Source organism: Coregonus lavaretus, assembly GCF_964263955.1.
Source record: "Coregonus lavaretus genome assembly, chromosome: 18".
NCBI lineage: Eukaryota > Metazoa > Chordata > Actinopteri > Salmoniformes > Salmonidae > Coregonus > Coregonus lavaretus.
This window is the reverse complement of record NC_140005.1, coordinates 45784918-45802220: the sequence shown is the minus strand read 5'-3', so window position 1 is coordinate 45802220 and position 17303 is coordinate 45784918. Positions and strand designations below refer to the sequence as shown.

Here is a 17303-nt window from a genome sequence, read left to right as displayed (position 1 = left end):
CAAATACAACAATATGAGAGAGGAAACTCCTCAATGGCAACAGCTGACAATAATAATCACACATAACACCTGACCCAACACACGATAACTAAATAGGAAACAAAATCAAACACTAACAAGGGACAGGTGTACAACTAGACAAAACCAAACAAACATGAAACATCGAACGGTGGTAGCTAGTACTCCGGGGACGACGACCGCCGAAGCCTGCCCGAACAAGGAGAAGGAGCAGCCTCGGCCGAAACCGTGACAAAAACTATAGTTTGTTAACAAGAAATGTGTGTAGTGGTTGAAAAACAAGTTTTAATGACTCCAACCTACGTGTATGTAAACTTCCGACTTCAACTGTATACTATAATTGTACTATTGTACAAGTCAATGGGTGGAGAATCACAAAAAGATTGTAACATAATAAATGTACTTTAAAATTAACACAAATATTAAAAATATGAACGTATAAGGTATATAACAGTACAATAAAATGTATTTGTTATGAAGACAAAGCATTATTTAGCCCATCAGAGATGACCACACTGTAACATTTACAGTAACAGCCAACAATGTAAACAGGGGAACAAATACAATGAAAGAGATCACTATCAACCTGTGGAGGAATGGGATGGTCTCGCTGTCTGACAGTCAACTTGACCTCAGCACTCTTGGCAAACAGTGTTAACGTGAGTGTCAGTATCACTGTGATAATACATGGCAGTGGGGAAATATTAAACTTGATGAGTCTTGTATGAAGCAATATTTCACGGTTATTATCCTTGTGATGAGTAGCCTGATTTTACAAACATACACAATTATTGATTGCATGTATACTGTGGATTACATAATGATATGCATGATCAAAGTCTTTGGGTTTGAGTTCAATTGAAAACCCCACAATTTATTCATTTGTAATACTTGAAATAACAATAAGAATGTAGGAGTTGATTTTGAACATTCAGTCCATGTTACTTGGAAGTGTATTTACAATATCCTTTGGCAGTCCATTGAGTTTGACTGGGGCAGTAAACAGTGTGTTTACTGTGTGTTCTATAAAAAGCCACCTGAAAGCAGCCCTGATTACCTTAATGAGCTTAAGGTCTTAGAAGTGTGTGAGTTTTACTTTGCTTTGATGTGCCATATGTGCATACTGTGGAGTTCACTAAAAGACTATCTAATCCTTTCAGCTGCTCGTCCTCTACAAGGTACACAGGGATGTTGTTCCATAGGTCAAGCCGCACTATGTTGACGTTATGCAAAGGGAATCAACAGAAAAACATGAAAATGGATATGCGGACATGTCATTGTAGTCTATCTATGATAGGCGAGAAAATGGGACATTTGAAATGGATTTGTCCAATGGATTTGTGGATTTGTGGATTTGTAGCTGTTATGTGTTGGTTGATGTATTTTTTGTAAGGATAAAGAACCTGCCAGACTCAACAACTCTGTCGGGGATTGGAGACATTTGAAAATGACAGCTGCAGCTGGTGGCTAAGGACCTTGGCTATTATTTTCTTTCATTTGTGGAGGTTTCTTTCCTTTCGTCTTTGTGGGAGTTTCACCAAGATCTTGTTCACTAAGGATATAAACATCAATTGAGCAGCTGCAATGGGATGTTCCCCATCTAAAGGTAACAATTTTGGGGCTAATGGCACCTTTAGGAGGGGCAGGACATTATTACCAGAGGGCAAAGAGAGCACAGGGGAGTCCCAGTCTGATGATGGAGGGAGTGGAGGCTCCTCCGGAACAGGAGACATTGATGGAGAGACTTGGGAGAGGAGAGATGGGGAAAGGGGACTGGCTGGGCAGACCCACTCTGTTCAGAAGGAAGCACCTTCAACCCCACAGAAAAAGAGACCCTCCCTGACCGTGTTGGTTCCAGAGGGGGTCATCCTGGATAAAAAAGTGGGGACTCAAGAGACAGATAACACAGGGCAACATGGAAAAGAGAAACAAGGAGATAAGCAAGAAAAGGGTGGACGAAAGCCAAAGAAAAATGTCAAAGGAGTCAAACCAACTAAAAAGAAAGAGAAGGAGAAAAAAGCTCCCCTTGTGGAGCAGAAAGTTGACTTTCCGGAACCTTTAGTGAAAGCCCACCAGGCTGCTTATGCCTTTTTAAACCCAAGCATTAGCAAATATGAGATTCTACTGGGGTTACTGGACCAGGCAACCCAAACCCAGGTGTCTGTGCAGCCAATGGTGACCTTCATGGCTATGCGCTACGAGGAAATCAACCGAGGGCTGGAGGAAATGGCAGACCAGGGTGAAAGGCTTCTGAAGGACAATGGGGAGCATCTAGCCTGGCCAAGCCCAATGAAAAACCTATCCAGTTCTCCCCCTCTCAAATCTGGTTCCATCAATGCTGAGCCTCCACCAGATCTCTTGCAGCAGCTACTTCAGTATACCACTCAAAGGATGCGAAATGTGGGCCAGTCTGTGGGCGACATTGGGGACTCTGCCTTGGAGGACGCAGCTGAGTACTTTACCTCTGTCTCTGAGCTGCTGGAGGAGAAATTAAAAGCCAAGCATGCGGCGGAGACAAGACTGATGCAGTTGCTGACTCGTATTGAGGCTGCCTCACTTCGTAAGCCCGGACCAGAGGACTCTGCATTGTTCAGTGAGGACAGTGGAATTGGGGCTGAAAGCGAGTCACTAGCTGGGTCTGAAAGACGACTCCGCCGTGAAAGCTGTGAGTCCACTGGGTCCAACCGAACCACTCCTTACAGTCCTATTGGCAGCAATACTAGCCCAGTCCAGCAAGGGGCACCAAGGCAAAAGTTTGTTAAAAAAATGAGCCCCAGCAACTCCCTAAACTCCATAGACTCGGTGTGCACCATAATGGGTAAAGGATCTGCCTCCTTAGACAATGGTGAGGAGGAGGATGATGATGATGAGGGGGAAGAAGAGGGTGAAGGCGGCAGGAAGCGATCTAATGCCTCACTATCTGATCCTAACCAGCAACCTTGTCGCCTGGCACCCAAGCGCATAGAAAACCCTCAAAATGTGGAAATGACCCTGAAAATGAAAGATTCCATAAGTGGTCGGATTCGATTTGTTCCCTCACAACGTGACAGTGCCAAAACTAAACCAACAGACAGCCCCAAGACCAGGTGCCAGTGGACAGAGCAGGGGGAGCGATCACCAAAAAGGCCCCAACGAGCAGCCTCTGTACGGAGGGCAATTAAAAAGACCCCTGTTCCTAAAGAACACCGTTCACAATCTGCAGAATCCCTTCGTAGCAAAGGTGAAGATCCAACACTGATTGAACTAGAGAGGACACAGAGGGATCTGAGTCAGAGATTAGAGAGGATGAGCAACGGCAGGATGGAGGGAAATACCAAGACAGGTCTCAGTAAACAGAAGCCAGGAGATGCTGCGAAGTCCCCAGCATCCAATCGTCTATGCCCGACCCTGCAGAAGAACAACAACAATCTTCCAATCCAGGACAAGGCAGGGCTTACGAAGCATCACTCCAGGGAACAGAGGGCAGGCAAGGACATTGAGGAGGAAAATAAAAAGAAAGACAAGAAAACCATCAAGGGGCCACTGAAAGCCACCCCACCTCCTAGCCCTACATTGGGGCCATTGAAAGCCACCCCACCTCCAAGCCCTCCATTGTCACATCGTCCATCCTCAGGACTGTACCGGGGGAGGAATTCTGTCAAAAGGCTGATTGATACCTTCAGCCAGGGGGTGTTAGAGCCCAACCAAGAAGCATCCAAAGTGTTGGGGCCTCTCAAAGGGGTTCGAAAGTGTGGTGTCCCTGTTATGCCTGGAGTAGGTGACATTGAAGCCATACTGAGCTGTGGGGTCAGCAGTTGTAGGACAGATGACTTGGACCTAGAAAGTCTGCCACCCCCTCCTCTTGAAGTCTTATTGGACAATTCCTTTGAAGGTGCACAGAGCCTCACAGTTTGCGACGTAGATGATGGGGTTGCAAGTAGAGGTCGATCCCCTATTCCCAAGAGGGCTACGGCATCTCAGAAGATGCGTGCCTCCATGCATTCTGTGTCAGTCCTACCCAGCAGAGGCAACCTGCCCCAGGGCTCTAGCAGCATGTCTCCTGCCCGGACTGTACGGCGTGATATCTCTGCTAGTTCCAGGGTTAGCCACCATGAGCCTCAGCTGGAGGTAGACCCTGAGATAGAGGAGGCGGCCACTCTCTACAAGCAAGCTAGAAAAATCATCCACTTGCGGCATTCCTCAGAGTCTCCAATTGAGAAAGGTCAGGCTGTGCCCAGAAGGCCCTCTCCCAATCGAGCAGCATCGGGAGGGAGACAGGGAGATAACAGTCCCTCTGAGACAGTGCCTCCCACTTCAACAGTCAGTAGCCAACCACCTGCCACCCCGCCTGTATCTAGAACCCGAATGCTGCCTTCCACGCCTTCAACCCCAAGCGGCTTGCATCGACGGCTACCCAGTCCCACCACCTTCAGAAAGCAGCCTATGCCTCCATCCTCAAACAGCCCTTCGGTCATTTGCAAACTTCCCACCCCACCAACGCTTCAGAGAAGACTTCCAAGCCCACCTGCCTCAAGACAAGTATTGACCCCAAACTCCAGCTCTTCTGGCTCCACACATTCTTTCAAGGCACCCTCACCACCAGCGTCCCCAAGGGTACAAAGATGGAGACGGGAGAACAGCAGCAAGGACTCCAGCCCAGGGGCCTCAGTTATCTCTCAGTTTATCAGTAACGCTCGCTCTGTTTTCTGCCCGGCCTCGTCCTCACTGTTTGAGGCCCAGCCTTGCCCCGTACCCCGCCCCCCCCAGGCTTGGGCCTCCACCAGTGGTAGTGTTGTCCCGCGATCCTGGGGAGATCGTGGTAGGCTCCCTATGTCTGTGCAAGGGCCCAAGCTTTTCATCCGACGCAGCCACTCAGACAGGAGGCCCAGTCTAACCCTGCCGTCCAGGGCACCCATCGTCTCATTTGCAGAGACTTGTGGGAGTGAACCAGCCATCAGCACACAAGGGTGAGTGTCAATGTTTCCCTCTCTCGAAATCTCTCTTTCAAAACGCAAGATAATGCTGATTAATTGTCTTGCAAATGAAAGATATGCCCGTGATTAAGGATGTTGCAATGTGTATTAGTTTTATTCAAAGCAGGGAAAAGCCTCTTGTCACTATATTTCTAGTCAGCACTCCCTCTCCACTGTAGCACAGTATAGGATCACAAAAAGGGAAACAATATGAACCAAGAAAATTGACTGTTTTCATAATGTGATTATCATCCTGTTAATAATAATTTGCATATATTTGTCCTGTTACAAACAAGTGTGTAATGGAAATGTGTTTCTTGCATATCCCAACTCCCCCTGAGACACCCACAGGGAGTGGGGTCACGGTCACCATTGTCTAGCAACCCCTGGAGCAATTGGGGTTAAGTTCCTTGCTCGGCACAGCAACAGAGTTTTTACCTTGTCTCCGGGATTCAAACCAGCGAATTTTCCGGTTACTGGCCCAACGCTCTAACCTTGAGGCTACCTGTTTTAGTAAATTCTATGAACAAAAGCAAAACATCTGAATCACTTATCTCGCTATGTGAAAGTAGTCAGAAAATACTGTACAGTACATGTATGGTCACTTTTTTGCTCCACCATATACAACTTTCTTCATTTATTTCACAATGGAGACAACTGACGTGTCAGTGCTCTATGAATGAGTACAACTTTTATTACAAATCACAAATATATAAATGCTTGACCTCTGAAGTTAAAGTGGCACTCCAGTCTCCTTTTCACCTCATTTAACACCTGATTTACTTCACAAAAGGCAATGTAGGTGGGGTGGCTTTCAACGGCCCCTTGGTGGTTTTCTTGTCTTTCTTTTTATTTTCCTCCTCAATGTCCTTGCCTGCCCTCTGTTCCCCGGAGTGACGCTTCATAAGCCCTGCCTTGTCCTGGATTGGAAGAGTGTTGTTGTTCTTCTGCAGGGTGGGGCGTAGATGATTGGATGCTGGGGACTTCGCAGCATCTCCCGGGTTCTGTTTAGTGAGACCTGTCTTGGTATTTCCCCTTTTCAGGGTCATTTCCACATTTTGAGGGTTCTCTATGCGCATGGGTGCCAGGCGACAAGGTTGCTGGTTAGGATCAGATAGTGAGGAGTTAGATCGTTTGTGCCACCTTCTCCCTCTTCTTCCCCCTCATCATCATCATCCTCTTCCTCCTCACAATCGTCTAAGTAGGCAGTTCCTTTACCCATTATGGGGCACACCAAGTCTATGGAGTTTAGGGAGTTGCTGGGGCTCACTTTCTTAATAAACATTTGCCTTGTTGCCCCTTACTGGACTGGGCTAGCATTGCTGCCAATAGAACTGTAAGGAGTGGTTCGGTGGGACCCAGTGGACTCACAGCTTTCACGACGGAGTCGTCTTTCAATTCTCTATTGCTCCGCTGTTGTTCCTCAAGCAAGGGGGTAGGATACTATGGATACCATCCGATTAGATGTTGAAAGTTCAAGTGAGACATCACAGCACAGTTGAAAAATATATGGCGCGTGGAAATCAAAAGGGGGTGGTCTATGATAGATAGGTGGGATGGGCTGAGAGTAGCAGAGGGCTGGGTTTAAAAAGCTCATGAATCCAAAATATTATGTGTGTATATATATAAAAAAAACTATTCCTTTGTTATTTAACTGTGTAAAAAAAGTACCATGTACAGCATGTAAAATGTATGTAAAATGTGTGTAAAATATACACTACCAATAAAAAGTTTGGACACAACTACTCATTCAAGGGTATTTCTTTATTTTTACTATTTTCTACATTGTAGAATAATAATGAAGACATCAAAACTATGAAATAACACATGTGGAATCATGTAGTAACCAAAAAAGTGTTAAACAAATCAAAATATGTTTTATATTTGAGATTCTTCAAATAGCCACCCTTTGCCTTGATGACAGCTTTGCACACTCTTGGCATTCTCTCAACCAGCTTCATGAGGTAGTCACCTGGAATGCATTTCAATTAACAGGTGTGCCTTCTTAAAAGTTAATTTGTGGAATTTATTTCCTTCTTAAGCCAATCAGTTGTGTTGTGACAAGGGGGGGGGGGGGGGGGGGGGGGGTTGGTTCCAACCACCATGTCTTTGTGAGACGTGGTGTGGGTGAACAGATGATCTCTGCATGTGTATTTCCCACCGTAAAGCATGGAGGAGGAGGTGTTATGGTGTGGGGGTGCTTTGCTGGTCACACTGTCTGTGATTTATTTAGAATTCAAGGCACACTTAACCAGCATGGCTACCACAGCATTCTGCAGTGATACGGCATCCCATCTGGTTTGGGCTTAGTGGGACTATCATTTGTTTTTCAACAGGACAATGACCCAACACACCTCCAGGCTGTGTAAGGGCTATTTTACCAAGAAGGACAGTGATGGAGTGCTGCATCAGATGACCTGGCCTCCACAATCCCCCGACCTCAACCAAATTGAGATGGTTTGGGATGAGTCGGACCGCAGAGTGAAGGAAAAGCAGCCAACAAGTTCTCAGCATATGTGGGAACTCCTTCAAGACTGTTGGAAAAGCATTCCACGTGAAGCTGGTTGAGTGAATGTCAAGAGTGTGCAAAGCTGTCATCAAGGCAAAGGGTGGCTATTTGAAGAATCTCAAATATATTTTGATTTGTTTAACCCTTTTTTAGTTACTACATGATTCCATATGTGTTATTTCATAGTTCTGATGTCTTCACTATTATTCTACAATGTAGAAAATAGTAAAAAATAGAGAAAAACCCTTTAATGAGTAGGTGTTCTAAAACTTTTGACCGGTAGTGTATATGTAACAAAAAACCTGTAAAAACTAAAATGTAAAAACCAAGTTGCTTTTGTCCTTCAAAGAGAGTGGTGGATGGGCCAACAAAATGAAATAATAAAAGGGGGGAGGCCGATGACATTACAAATTCTGATCAGACCAAGTCCCTGAATGCCCTACTCCTTGAAGTTTGCAGTTGTGTCTAAAAAACACTATTTTGCTCAAAACATGTTTGTTTACCCTTTAGTGTGTGTACTTTACTGTATACTTGGGATATCACTTTTCAACAGGAAAAGTTCAAAAATCACTGAAGGACGTCTTTAAGTTAGCTTATTGTGTTGCATGTTAAAGAAGTTAAAAGATTTCCACTTCAGATTTTCACCATCATTTTATCTCATACCTGAAGTTGAAAATAAGTTTAGAGGAAGTATTTAATCACCGCAATGGTGTTTCAAAGTGCAGCCTTGACTCTTTTTGTGAATTCAGTCTGATTCAGACAATAATATTAGAGGGCTAATTTAATGAATTAACACACTATGAAAACATAATTATTTAATTTGCTTGAAGCCTACTGGTTTCGTTGAGCTATGAGAGGAAATTTTTCTTGAAGATTATACATAACCATTATTGTCACTTGAGTTCAATGACCAATATGGGCGACAAAATCACAAGACACTAGAAAACTACTTCTGGTCACCTAAGTCCTCAACTATTGGAGAATCAAAACATTGTAAAAACAAGCCCCAAGTGCAGTGTTTTTAGTAAGGCTTGAAGGAGTAAAAAAAAAATGTAATGCTACTTATACTGACAGAAAATTGGTCCTGTGCGACAAAAACACAAAGACACACAACAAAAGGTCTGTAGTTTCCCAGTCTTACATAGAAAATGGCTAAAGTGTGTAACTTCAAATGCTGCAAAACAAGTTTGTTTGGATTTTGCTCATTTAGTGCCAACAAATTGACCAGCTTCGTATCGACTGCCTTGAAAGATAAAGACAGAGGGTGAGAGGGGAGGGTGAAATAAGGTCAAGGAGAGGAGAGAGGGGAGCTTTGTATTAAAAATGGAAGAGCCGTAAAGAGATTACAGCAGATACAAAACTGACGCTAAATATAAAATAGCATTACAAAATAATTAAAGTACCCTGACAGTGCCATTTTTAATTACAATGTAATTTATACTGTATTTCTGTGTTTTTTATTCTGATCTTGCCACTGTGAAATCATAACACTGGGTTTTTGTGTGCTGTCTATTTGTCTCATCCATGCAGACTATAGTAGCACTGTTCCTGATCTGAGCTAGGCAAAACTAGCTAATCACTTCTGCATTACCTCTCTATGACTCACGGTAGCTTGTTTTAGCCGGTGAGAACTGGTTGCTGACCCACCTGTCCCATTTCTCTAATCCTCAAACCACTTCTTCGCTTTACTCCCATAGGCTGGAGGACGAGCCAAGCAGAGATGACGAGTTGTGGGACAGCCAATCAGATTTCAGAGGGAATATCCACTCTGCTTCGTACCCAGACCTGTGCATCGTGGGTCAGGGCCTTACATTGTGAATAAGGGGCTGGTTGGTAGAAGACCAAGTCAGATTATGGATAAGACTGAGGATTTAAGACTTTTTTACACTGGGAAGAGAGGAAGTGCTAATTCAAGAAAGCTTCTTTACCGGGTGGTACCACTACCCACTCCTCCCTTTTTATTTTCTTCAGAGACGTTTTTCTATTACGTAATTTTTTTCTTCGATGTGGTTTGTTTGTTTGTGTGTGCGTACGTGCGTGTGTATGTGTATGTGCATGAAAAATACAAATAAAATGTATATAAACACACAGGCACACAAACACTTTTATGTTTACATTACAATGAATTTACCAATTTGCTCCACATACAGTACACTTAATAAATATTGTGATAAAACAATCATAACGTACAATACCTTCCAGACATACAGTACATGGTCACTGAAAGATACATGTTTTGCCTTTGATACAGATTTAAAAAAAACATGGAATAAGACAATTTAATTTGCACTTAAGGATGGTGTGCATAATTTACATACATTTGGTTGTTATTAACTACGAGTGTGATTATCCAACAAAATTACAATGAATGAAATTAGGAATATCAAATATAAAATATGTGAAATCATAGCCACCTATTTGAGATTTCTTTATTTTCGGTTGGGAAAATGTTTTATAAACTCTCTTTTTGACTGATATTTTCATTAACAAATGTTGATCTCCATATTTCCTGTTTCGGTTTGTCAATGTATTTCTGATGTTTTTTTACCGTCATGTTTCCAAAACAAATGTGCATACATGCACAACTTTGACTTTGGACTCAAATCAATACTATAGGCTGGAATTCAAACCCATACCGTAATGCAATTCATTTTCACAGAAAATATCAACTTGTTATTGATTTTCCCAGAACATTTCATTCACATTCACATATTCAGAATACAATTGTTTAGCAGATTTCTTACTTAGCTATCATGCTAATTTTAACTGGGACTATTGTTTTTAACCCTAAAAGAGGCCCAATAAAATTAGGCAGAGGCTGTGGATCTGTATATGTAACCACCCTGTCCCGTCCCCCTGGATACCTTTTCCCTAGAGCTGAAGATCCGAATAACGTTTTGTGCATGTGTTTCTATACCGCAAACATTTGTAACTGTCAATTATTAATAATAATTCTTCAAGTTTTACCGTTGACACGTCCATGCAGCATCGGCATGCCAAACATTTGATCTCAATCAGTTTTATGGGGATATGCATTTATACTGAACAAAAATATAAACGCAACATGTAAAGTGTTGGTCCCATGTTTCATGAGCTGAAATAAAGGATCCCAGAACTTTGCCATATGCACAAAAGCTTATTTCTCTCAGATTTTGTGCACAAATTTGTTTACATCGCTGTTAGTGAGCATTTCTCCTTTGCCAAAATAATCCATCCACCTGACAGGTGTGGCATATCAAGAAGCTGATTCAAAAGCATGATCATTACACAGGTGCACCTTGTGCTGGGGGACAATAAAGGCCAAGCAACACAATGCCACAGATGTCTCAACAGCTCAGGGAGCGTACAATTGGCATGCTGACTGCAGGAATGTCCACCAGAGCTGTTGCCAGAGAATTTAATGATAATTTCTCTACCATAAGCATTGTTTTAGAAAATGTGGCAGTACGTCCAACCGGCCTCACAACCGCAAACCACGTGTAACCACACCAGCCCAGGACCTCCACATCCGGCTTCTTCACCTGCGAGATCGTCTGACACCAGCCACCTGGACAGCTGATGAAACAGTCAGACAAACTGTCAGACACCGTCTCAGGGAAGCTCATCTGCGTGCTCGTTGTCCTCACCAGGGTCTTATAATACAATTTGATTTGATTTGATTTGATGTTGTGTTTATGTACAGTGAGGGAAAAAAATTATTTGATCCCCTGCTGATTTTGTACGTTTGCCCACTGACAACGAAATGATCAGTCAGTCTATAATTTGAATGGTAGGTTTATTTGAACAGTGAGAGATTAATAATAATAATCACACCAACTGTTGTCACCTTCTCACCAAGCTGATTGGCGATGGTCATGTAGCCAATTCCAGCCTTTTGTAGGTCTACAATCTTGTTCTTGACATCCTTGGAGAGCTCTTTGGTCTTGGCAATGGTGGAGAGTTTGGAATCTGATTTATTGATTGCTTCTGTGGACAGGTGTCTTTTATACAGGTAACAAACTGAGATTAGGAGCACTCCCTTTAAGAGTGTTCTCCAAATCTCAGCTCGTTACCTGTATAAAAGACACCTGGGAGCCAGAAATCTTTCTGATTGAGAGGGGGTCAAAGACTTATTTCCCTCATTAAAATGCAAATCAATTTCTAACATTTTTGACATGCGTTTTTCTTGATTTTTTTGTTGTTATTCTGTCTCTCACGGTTCTAAAAATCCCACTATTAAAATTATAGACTGATCATGTCTTTGTCAGTGGGCAAACGTACAAAATCAGCAGGGGATCAAATACTTTTTTCCCTCACTGTACATAATTTTTCATTATATACATTTGAAGTCGGAAGTTTACATACACCTTAGCCAAATACATTTAAACTCAGTTTTTCACAATTCCTGACGTTTAATCCTAGTAAAAATTCCCTGTCTTAGGTCAGTTAGGATCACCACTTTATTTTAAGAATGTGAAATGTTAGAACAATAGTAGAGAGAATTATTTATTTCAGCTTTTATTTATTTCATCACATTCCCAGTGGGTCAGACATTTACATATACTCAATTTGTATTTGATTGCTTTGCCTTTAAATTGTTTAACTTGGGTCAAATGTTTTGGGTAGCCTTCCCAAGCTTCCCACAATAAATTGGGTACATTTTGGCCCATTCCTCCTGACAGAGCTGCTGTAACTGAGTCAGGTTTGTAGGCCTCCTTGCTCACACACGCTTTTTCAGTTCTGCCCACAAATGTTCTATAGGATTGAGGTCAGGGCTTTGTGATGGCCACTCCAATACCTTTACTTTGTTGTTCTTAAGCTATTTTGCCACAACTTTGGAAGTATACTTGGAGTCATTGTCCATTTGGAAGACCCATTTGCGACCAAGCTTTAACTTCCTGACTGATGTCTTGAGATGTTGCTCCAATATATCCTCATAATTTTCCTTCCTCATGATGCCATCTATTTTGTGAAGTGCACCAGTCCCTCCTGCAGCAAAGCACCCCCACAGCATGATGCTGCCACCCCCGTGCTTCACGGTTGGGATGTTGTTCTTCGGCTTGCAAGCGCCCCCCTTTTTCCTCCAAACATAACGATGGTCATTATGGCCAAACAGTTCTATTTTTATTTCATCAGACCAGAGGAGATTTCTCCAAAAAGTACGATCTTTGTCCCAATGTGCAGTTGCAAACCATAGTCTGGCATTTTTATGGCAGTTTTGGAGCAGTGGCTTCTTCCTTGCTGAGCGGCCTTTCAGGTTATATCTATATAGGACTCGTTTTACTGTGGATATAGATACTTTTGTACCTGTTTCCTCCAGCATCTTCACAAGGTCCTTTGCTGTTGTTCTGGGATTGATTTGCACTTTTCGCACCAAAGTACGTTCATCTCTAGGAGACAGAATGCGTCTCCTTCCTGAGCGGTATGACGGCTGCGTGGTCCCATGGTGTTAATACTTGCGTACTATTGTTTGTACAGATTAATGTGGTACTTTCAGGCATTTGGAAATTGCTCACAAGGATGAACCAGATTTGTGGAGGTCAAAAAAAAAAATTCTGAGGTCTTGGCTGATTTCTTTTGATTTTCTCATGATGTCAAGCAAAGAGGCACTGAGTTTGAAGGTAGGCCTTGAAATACATCCACAGGAACACCTCCAATTGACTCAAATTATGTCAATTAGCCTATCAGAAGCTTCTAAAGCCATGACATCATTTTCTGGAATTTTCCAAGCTGTTTAAAGGCACAGTCAACTTAGTGTATGTAAACGTCTGAACCACTGGAAATGTGATACAGTGAATATTAAGTGAAATAATCTGTCTGTAAACAATTGTTGGAAAAAGTACTTGTGTCACGCACAAAGTAGATGTCCGAACCGACTTGCCAAAACTATAGTTTGTTAACAAGAAATGTGTGGAGTGGTCCTGTGTGTCTTAATTGGTAAGAGTGTGCAATTTCAGTTTAATCCACCAGAAAAGACAGAACAAATAATACAACAAATATTGTGGGTAAACTCAAATATACTAATTGATAAAATATATACTAATTTTCAATACAATGTTTAAAAAAGGTATAATCTTTGTAAATGATATCATAAATAGTGTGGAGTTATGTCACACATGCAGCTAACAAAAATATATTGAAATGTCTGCTCTACCCAAAATTACAAACAACTAATTGCAGCATTACCACAAAAATGGAAGAGGCAAGTGGAAGGGGGAAAAAGTAAGGAACTTGTCTGTCAGCCCTGCATTAAAGACCAAAAATCAAACTGGATGGACATCAGAAATAGATGGGAGAGGTTGAGGGTAGAGGAAGGACAATACAAAAAAACAAACAAAATATAACTATTGTAAAATAGATTGTGTCAGTAAAATGTATAAAGTATGTATAAGCTGGAAGTAGAAGCCTAAGTGTTGTTGTGCTTCAGTTTACTCCAATTAGGGGAGAGGTGGTAGGGTTAGTGGAAAATAATAAAGGAAAATATATTTTTAAAAGATAAACATATACTAATATACGAATAGAATACAGTATATACAGTGGGGAGAACAAGTATTTGATACACTGCAGATTTTGCAGGTTTTCCTACTTACAAAGCATGTAGAGGTCTGTAATTTTTATCATAGGTACATTTCAACGGTGAGAGAAGGAATCTAAAACAAAAATCCAGAAAATCACATTGTATGATTTTTTAAGTAATTAATTTGCATGACATAAGTATTTGATACATCAGAAAAGCAGAACATAATATTTGGTACAGAAACCTTTGTTTGCAATTACAGAGATCATACGTTTCCTGTAGGTCTTGACCAGGTTTGCACACACTGCAGCAGGGATTTTGGCCCACTCCTCCATACAGACCTTCCCCAGATCCTTCAGGTTTCGGGGCTGTCGCTGGACAATACGGACTTTCAGCTCCCTCCAAAGATTTTCTATTGGGTTCAGGTCTGGAGACTGGCTAGGCCACTCCAGAACCTTGAGATACTTCTTACGGAGCCACTCCTTAGTTGCCCTGGCTGTGTGTTTCGGGTCATTGTCATTGTGGAAGACCCAGCCACGACCCATCTTCAATGCTCTTACTGAGGGAAGGAGGTTGTTGGCCAAGATCTCGCGATACATGGCCCCATTCATCCTCCCCTCAATACGGTGCAGTTGTCCTGTCCCCTTTGCAGAAAAGCATCCCCAAATAATGATGTTTCCACCTCCATACTTCACGGTTGGGATGGTTTTCTTGGGGTTGTACTCATCCTTCTTCTTCCTCCAAACACGGCGAGTGGAGTTTAGACCAAAAAGCTCAATTTTTTGTCTCATCAGACCATGTGACCTTCTCCCATTCCTCCTCTCGATCATCCAGATGGTCATTGGCAAACTTCAGACGGGCCTGGACATGCGCTGGCTTGAGTAGGGGGACCTTGCGTGCGCTGCAGGATTTTAATCCATGACGGCGTAGTGTGTTACTAATGGTTTTCTTTGAGACTGTGGTCCCAGCTCTCTTCAGGTCATTGACCAGGTCCTGCCGTGTAGTTCTGGGCTGATCCCTCACCTTCCTCATGATCATTGATGCCCCACGAGGTGAGATCTTGCATGGAGCCCCAGACCGAGGGTGATTGACCATCATCTTGAACTTCTTCCATGTTCTAATAATTGCGCCAACAGTTGTTGCCTTCTCACCAAGCTGCTTGCCTATTGTCCTGTAGCCCATCCCAGCCTTGTGCAGGTCTACAATTTTATCCCTGATGTCCTTACACAGCTCTCTGGTCTTGGCCATTGTGGAGAGGTTGGAGTCTGTTTGATTGCGTGTGTGGACAGGTGTCTTTTATACAGGTAACGTGTTCAAACAGGTGCAGTTAATACAGGTAATGAGTGGAGAACAGGAGGGCTTCTTCAAGTAAAACTAACAGGTCTGTGAGAGCCAGAATTCTTACTGGTTGGTAGGTGATCAAATACTTATGTCATGCAATAAAATGCAAATTAATTACTTAAAAATCATACAATGTGATTTTCTGGATTTTTGTTTTCGACTCCGTCTCTCACAGTTGAATAGTACCTATGATAAAAATTACAGACCTCTACATGCTTTGTAAGTAGGAAAACCTGCAAAATAGGCAGTGTATCAAATACTTGTTCTCCCCACTGTATATATACACACACACTACCAGTCAAAAGTCTGACACACCTACTCATTCAAGGGTTTTTCTTTATTTTTACTATTTTTTACATTGTAGAATAATAGTGAAGACATCAAAACTATGAAATAACACATATGGAATCATGTAGTAACCAAAAAAGTGTTAAACAAATCAAAATATATTTGAGATTTGAGATTCTTCAAAGAGCCACCCTTTGCCTTGATGACAGCTTTGTACACTTTTGGCATTCTCTCAACCCGCTTCATGAGATAGTCACCTGGAATGCATTTCAATTAACAGGTGTGCCTTCTTAAAAGTTAATTCATGGAATTTCTTTCCTTCTTAATGTGTTTGAGCCAATCAGTTGTGTTGTGACAAGGTAGAGGGAGTATTCAGAAGATTGCTCTATTTGGTAGAAGACCAAGTCCATATTATGTCAAGAACAGCTCAAGTAAGCAAAGAGAAACAACAGTCCATCATTACTTTAAAACATGAAGGTCAGTCAATACGGAACATTTCAAGAACTTTGAACGTTTCTTCAAGTGCAGTCGCAAAAACCATCAAGCGCTATGATGAAACTGGCTCTCATGAGGAACACCACAGGAATGGAAGACCCAGAGTTACCTCTGCTGCAGAGGATAAGTTCATTAGAGTTACCAGCCTTTGAAATTGCAGCCCAAATAAATGCTTTATAGAGTTCAAGTAACAGACACATCTCAACATAAACTGTTCAGAGGAGACTGTGTGAATCAGGCCTTAATGGTCGAATTGCTGCAAAGAAACCTCTACTAAAGGACACCAATAAGAAGTAGAGACTTGCTTGGGCCAAGAAACATGAGCAAAGGACATTAGCCTGGTGGAAATTTGTCCTTTTGTCTGGAGTACAAATTTGAGATTTTTGGTTCCAACCGCTGTGGTTTTGTGAGACGCGGTGTGGGTGAACGGATGATCGCCGCATGTGTATTTCCCAGCGTAAAGCGTAGAGGAGGAGGTGTTATGGTGTGGGGGTGCTTTGCTGGTGACACTGTCTGTGATTTATTTAGAATTCAAGGCACACTTAACCAGCATGGCTACCACAGTATTCTGCAGTGATACGCCATCCCATCTGGTTTGGGCTTAGTGGGACTATCATTTGTTTTTCAACAGGACAATGACCCAACACACCTCCAGGCTGTGTTGGGTCAAATCACAGACAGTGTCACCAGTGAGAAGATGGCGCCGAAGGGGATGGCTGCCGTTTTATGGACTCTTAACCAACCTTGCTATTCACAACGACGAGACAGCCTATAGGGAGGAGGTCAGAGACCTGGCTGTGTGGTGCCAGGACAAGAATCTCTCCCTCAACGTGATCAAGACAAAGGAGATGATTGTGGACTACAGGAAAAAGAAGAGGATCGAGCACACCCCCATTCTCATAAACGGGGCTGTAGTGGAGCAGGTTGAGAGCTTCAAGTTCCTTGGTGTCCACATCACCAACAAACTAATGTGGTCCAAGCACGTGAAGAGGGCATGACAAAACCTATTCCCCCTAAGGAGACTGAAAAGATTTGGCATGGGTCCTCAGATCCTCAAAAGGTTGTACTGCTGCACCATCGAGAGCATCCTGACAGGTTGCATCACTGCCTTGTATGGCAACTGCTCGGCCTCTGACCGCAAGGCACTACAGAGGGTAGTGTGTACATCCCAGTACATCACTGGGGCCAAGCTTCCTGCCATCCA

At 42.6% G+C, this 17303-nt stretch overlaps 1 protein-coding gene across 1 annotated transcript; it reads left to right on the top strand.

The window, feature by feature from the left end:
• Positions 1 to 1602: 1602 nt before the first annotated feature.
• LOC311146103 (photoreceptor cilium actin regulator-like) lies at positions 1603 to 9297 on the top strand (the record flags this gene model as incomplete). Its single annotated transcript, XM_084182572.1, has 2 exons — positions 1603 to 4964; positions 9177 to 9297. The coding sequence occupies 2 exons, from the start codon at positions 1603 to 1605 to the stop codon at positions 9295 to 9297; spliced, it is 3483 nt and encodes a 1160-aa protein (XP_084038698.1).
• Between the last annotated feature and the right edge of the window lie 8006 nt (positions 9298 to 17303).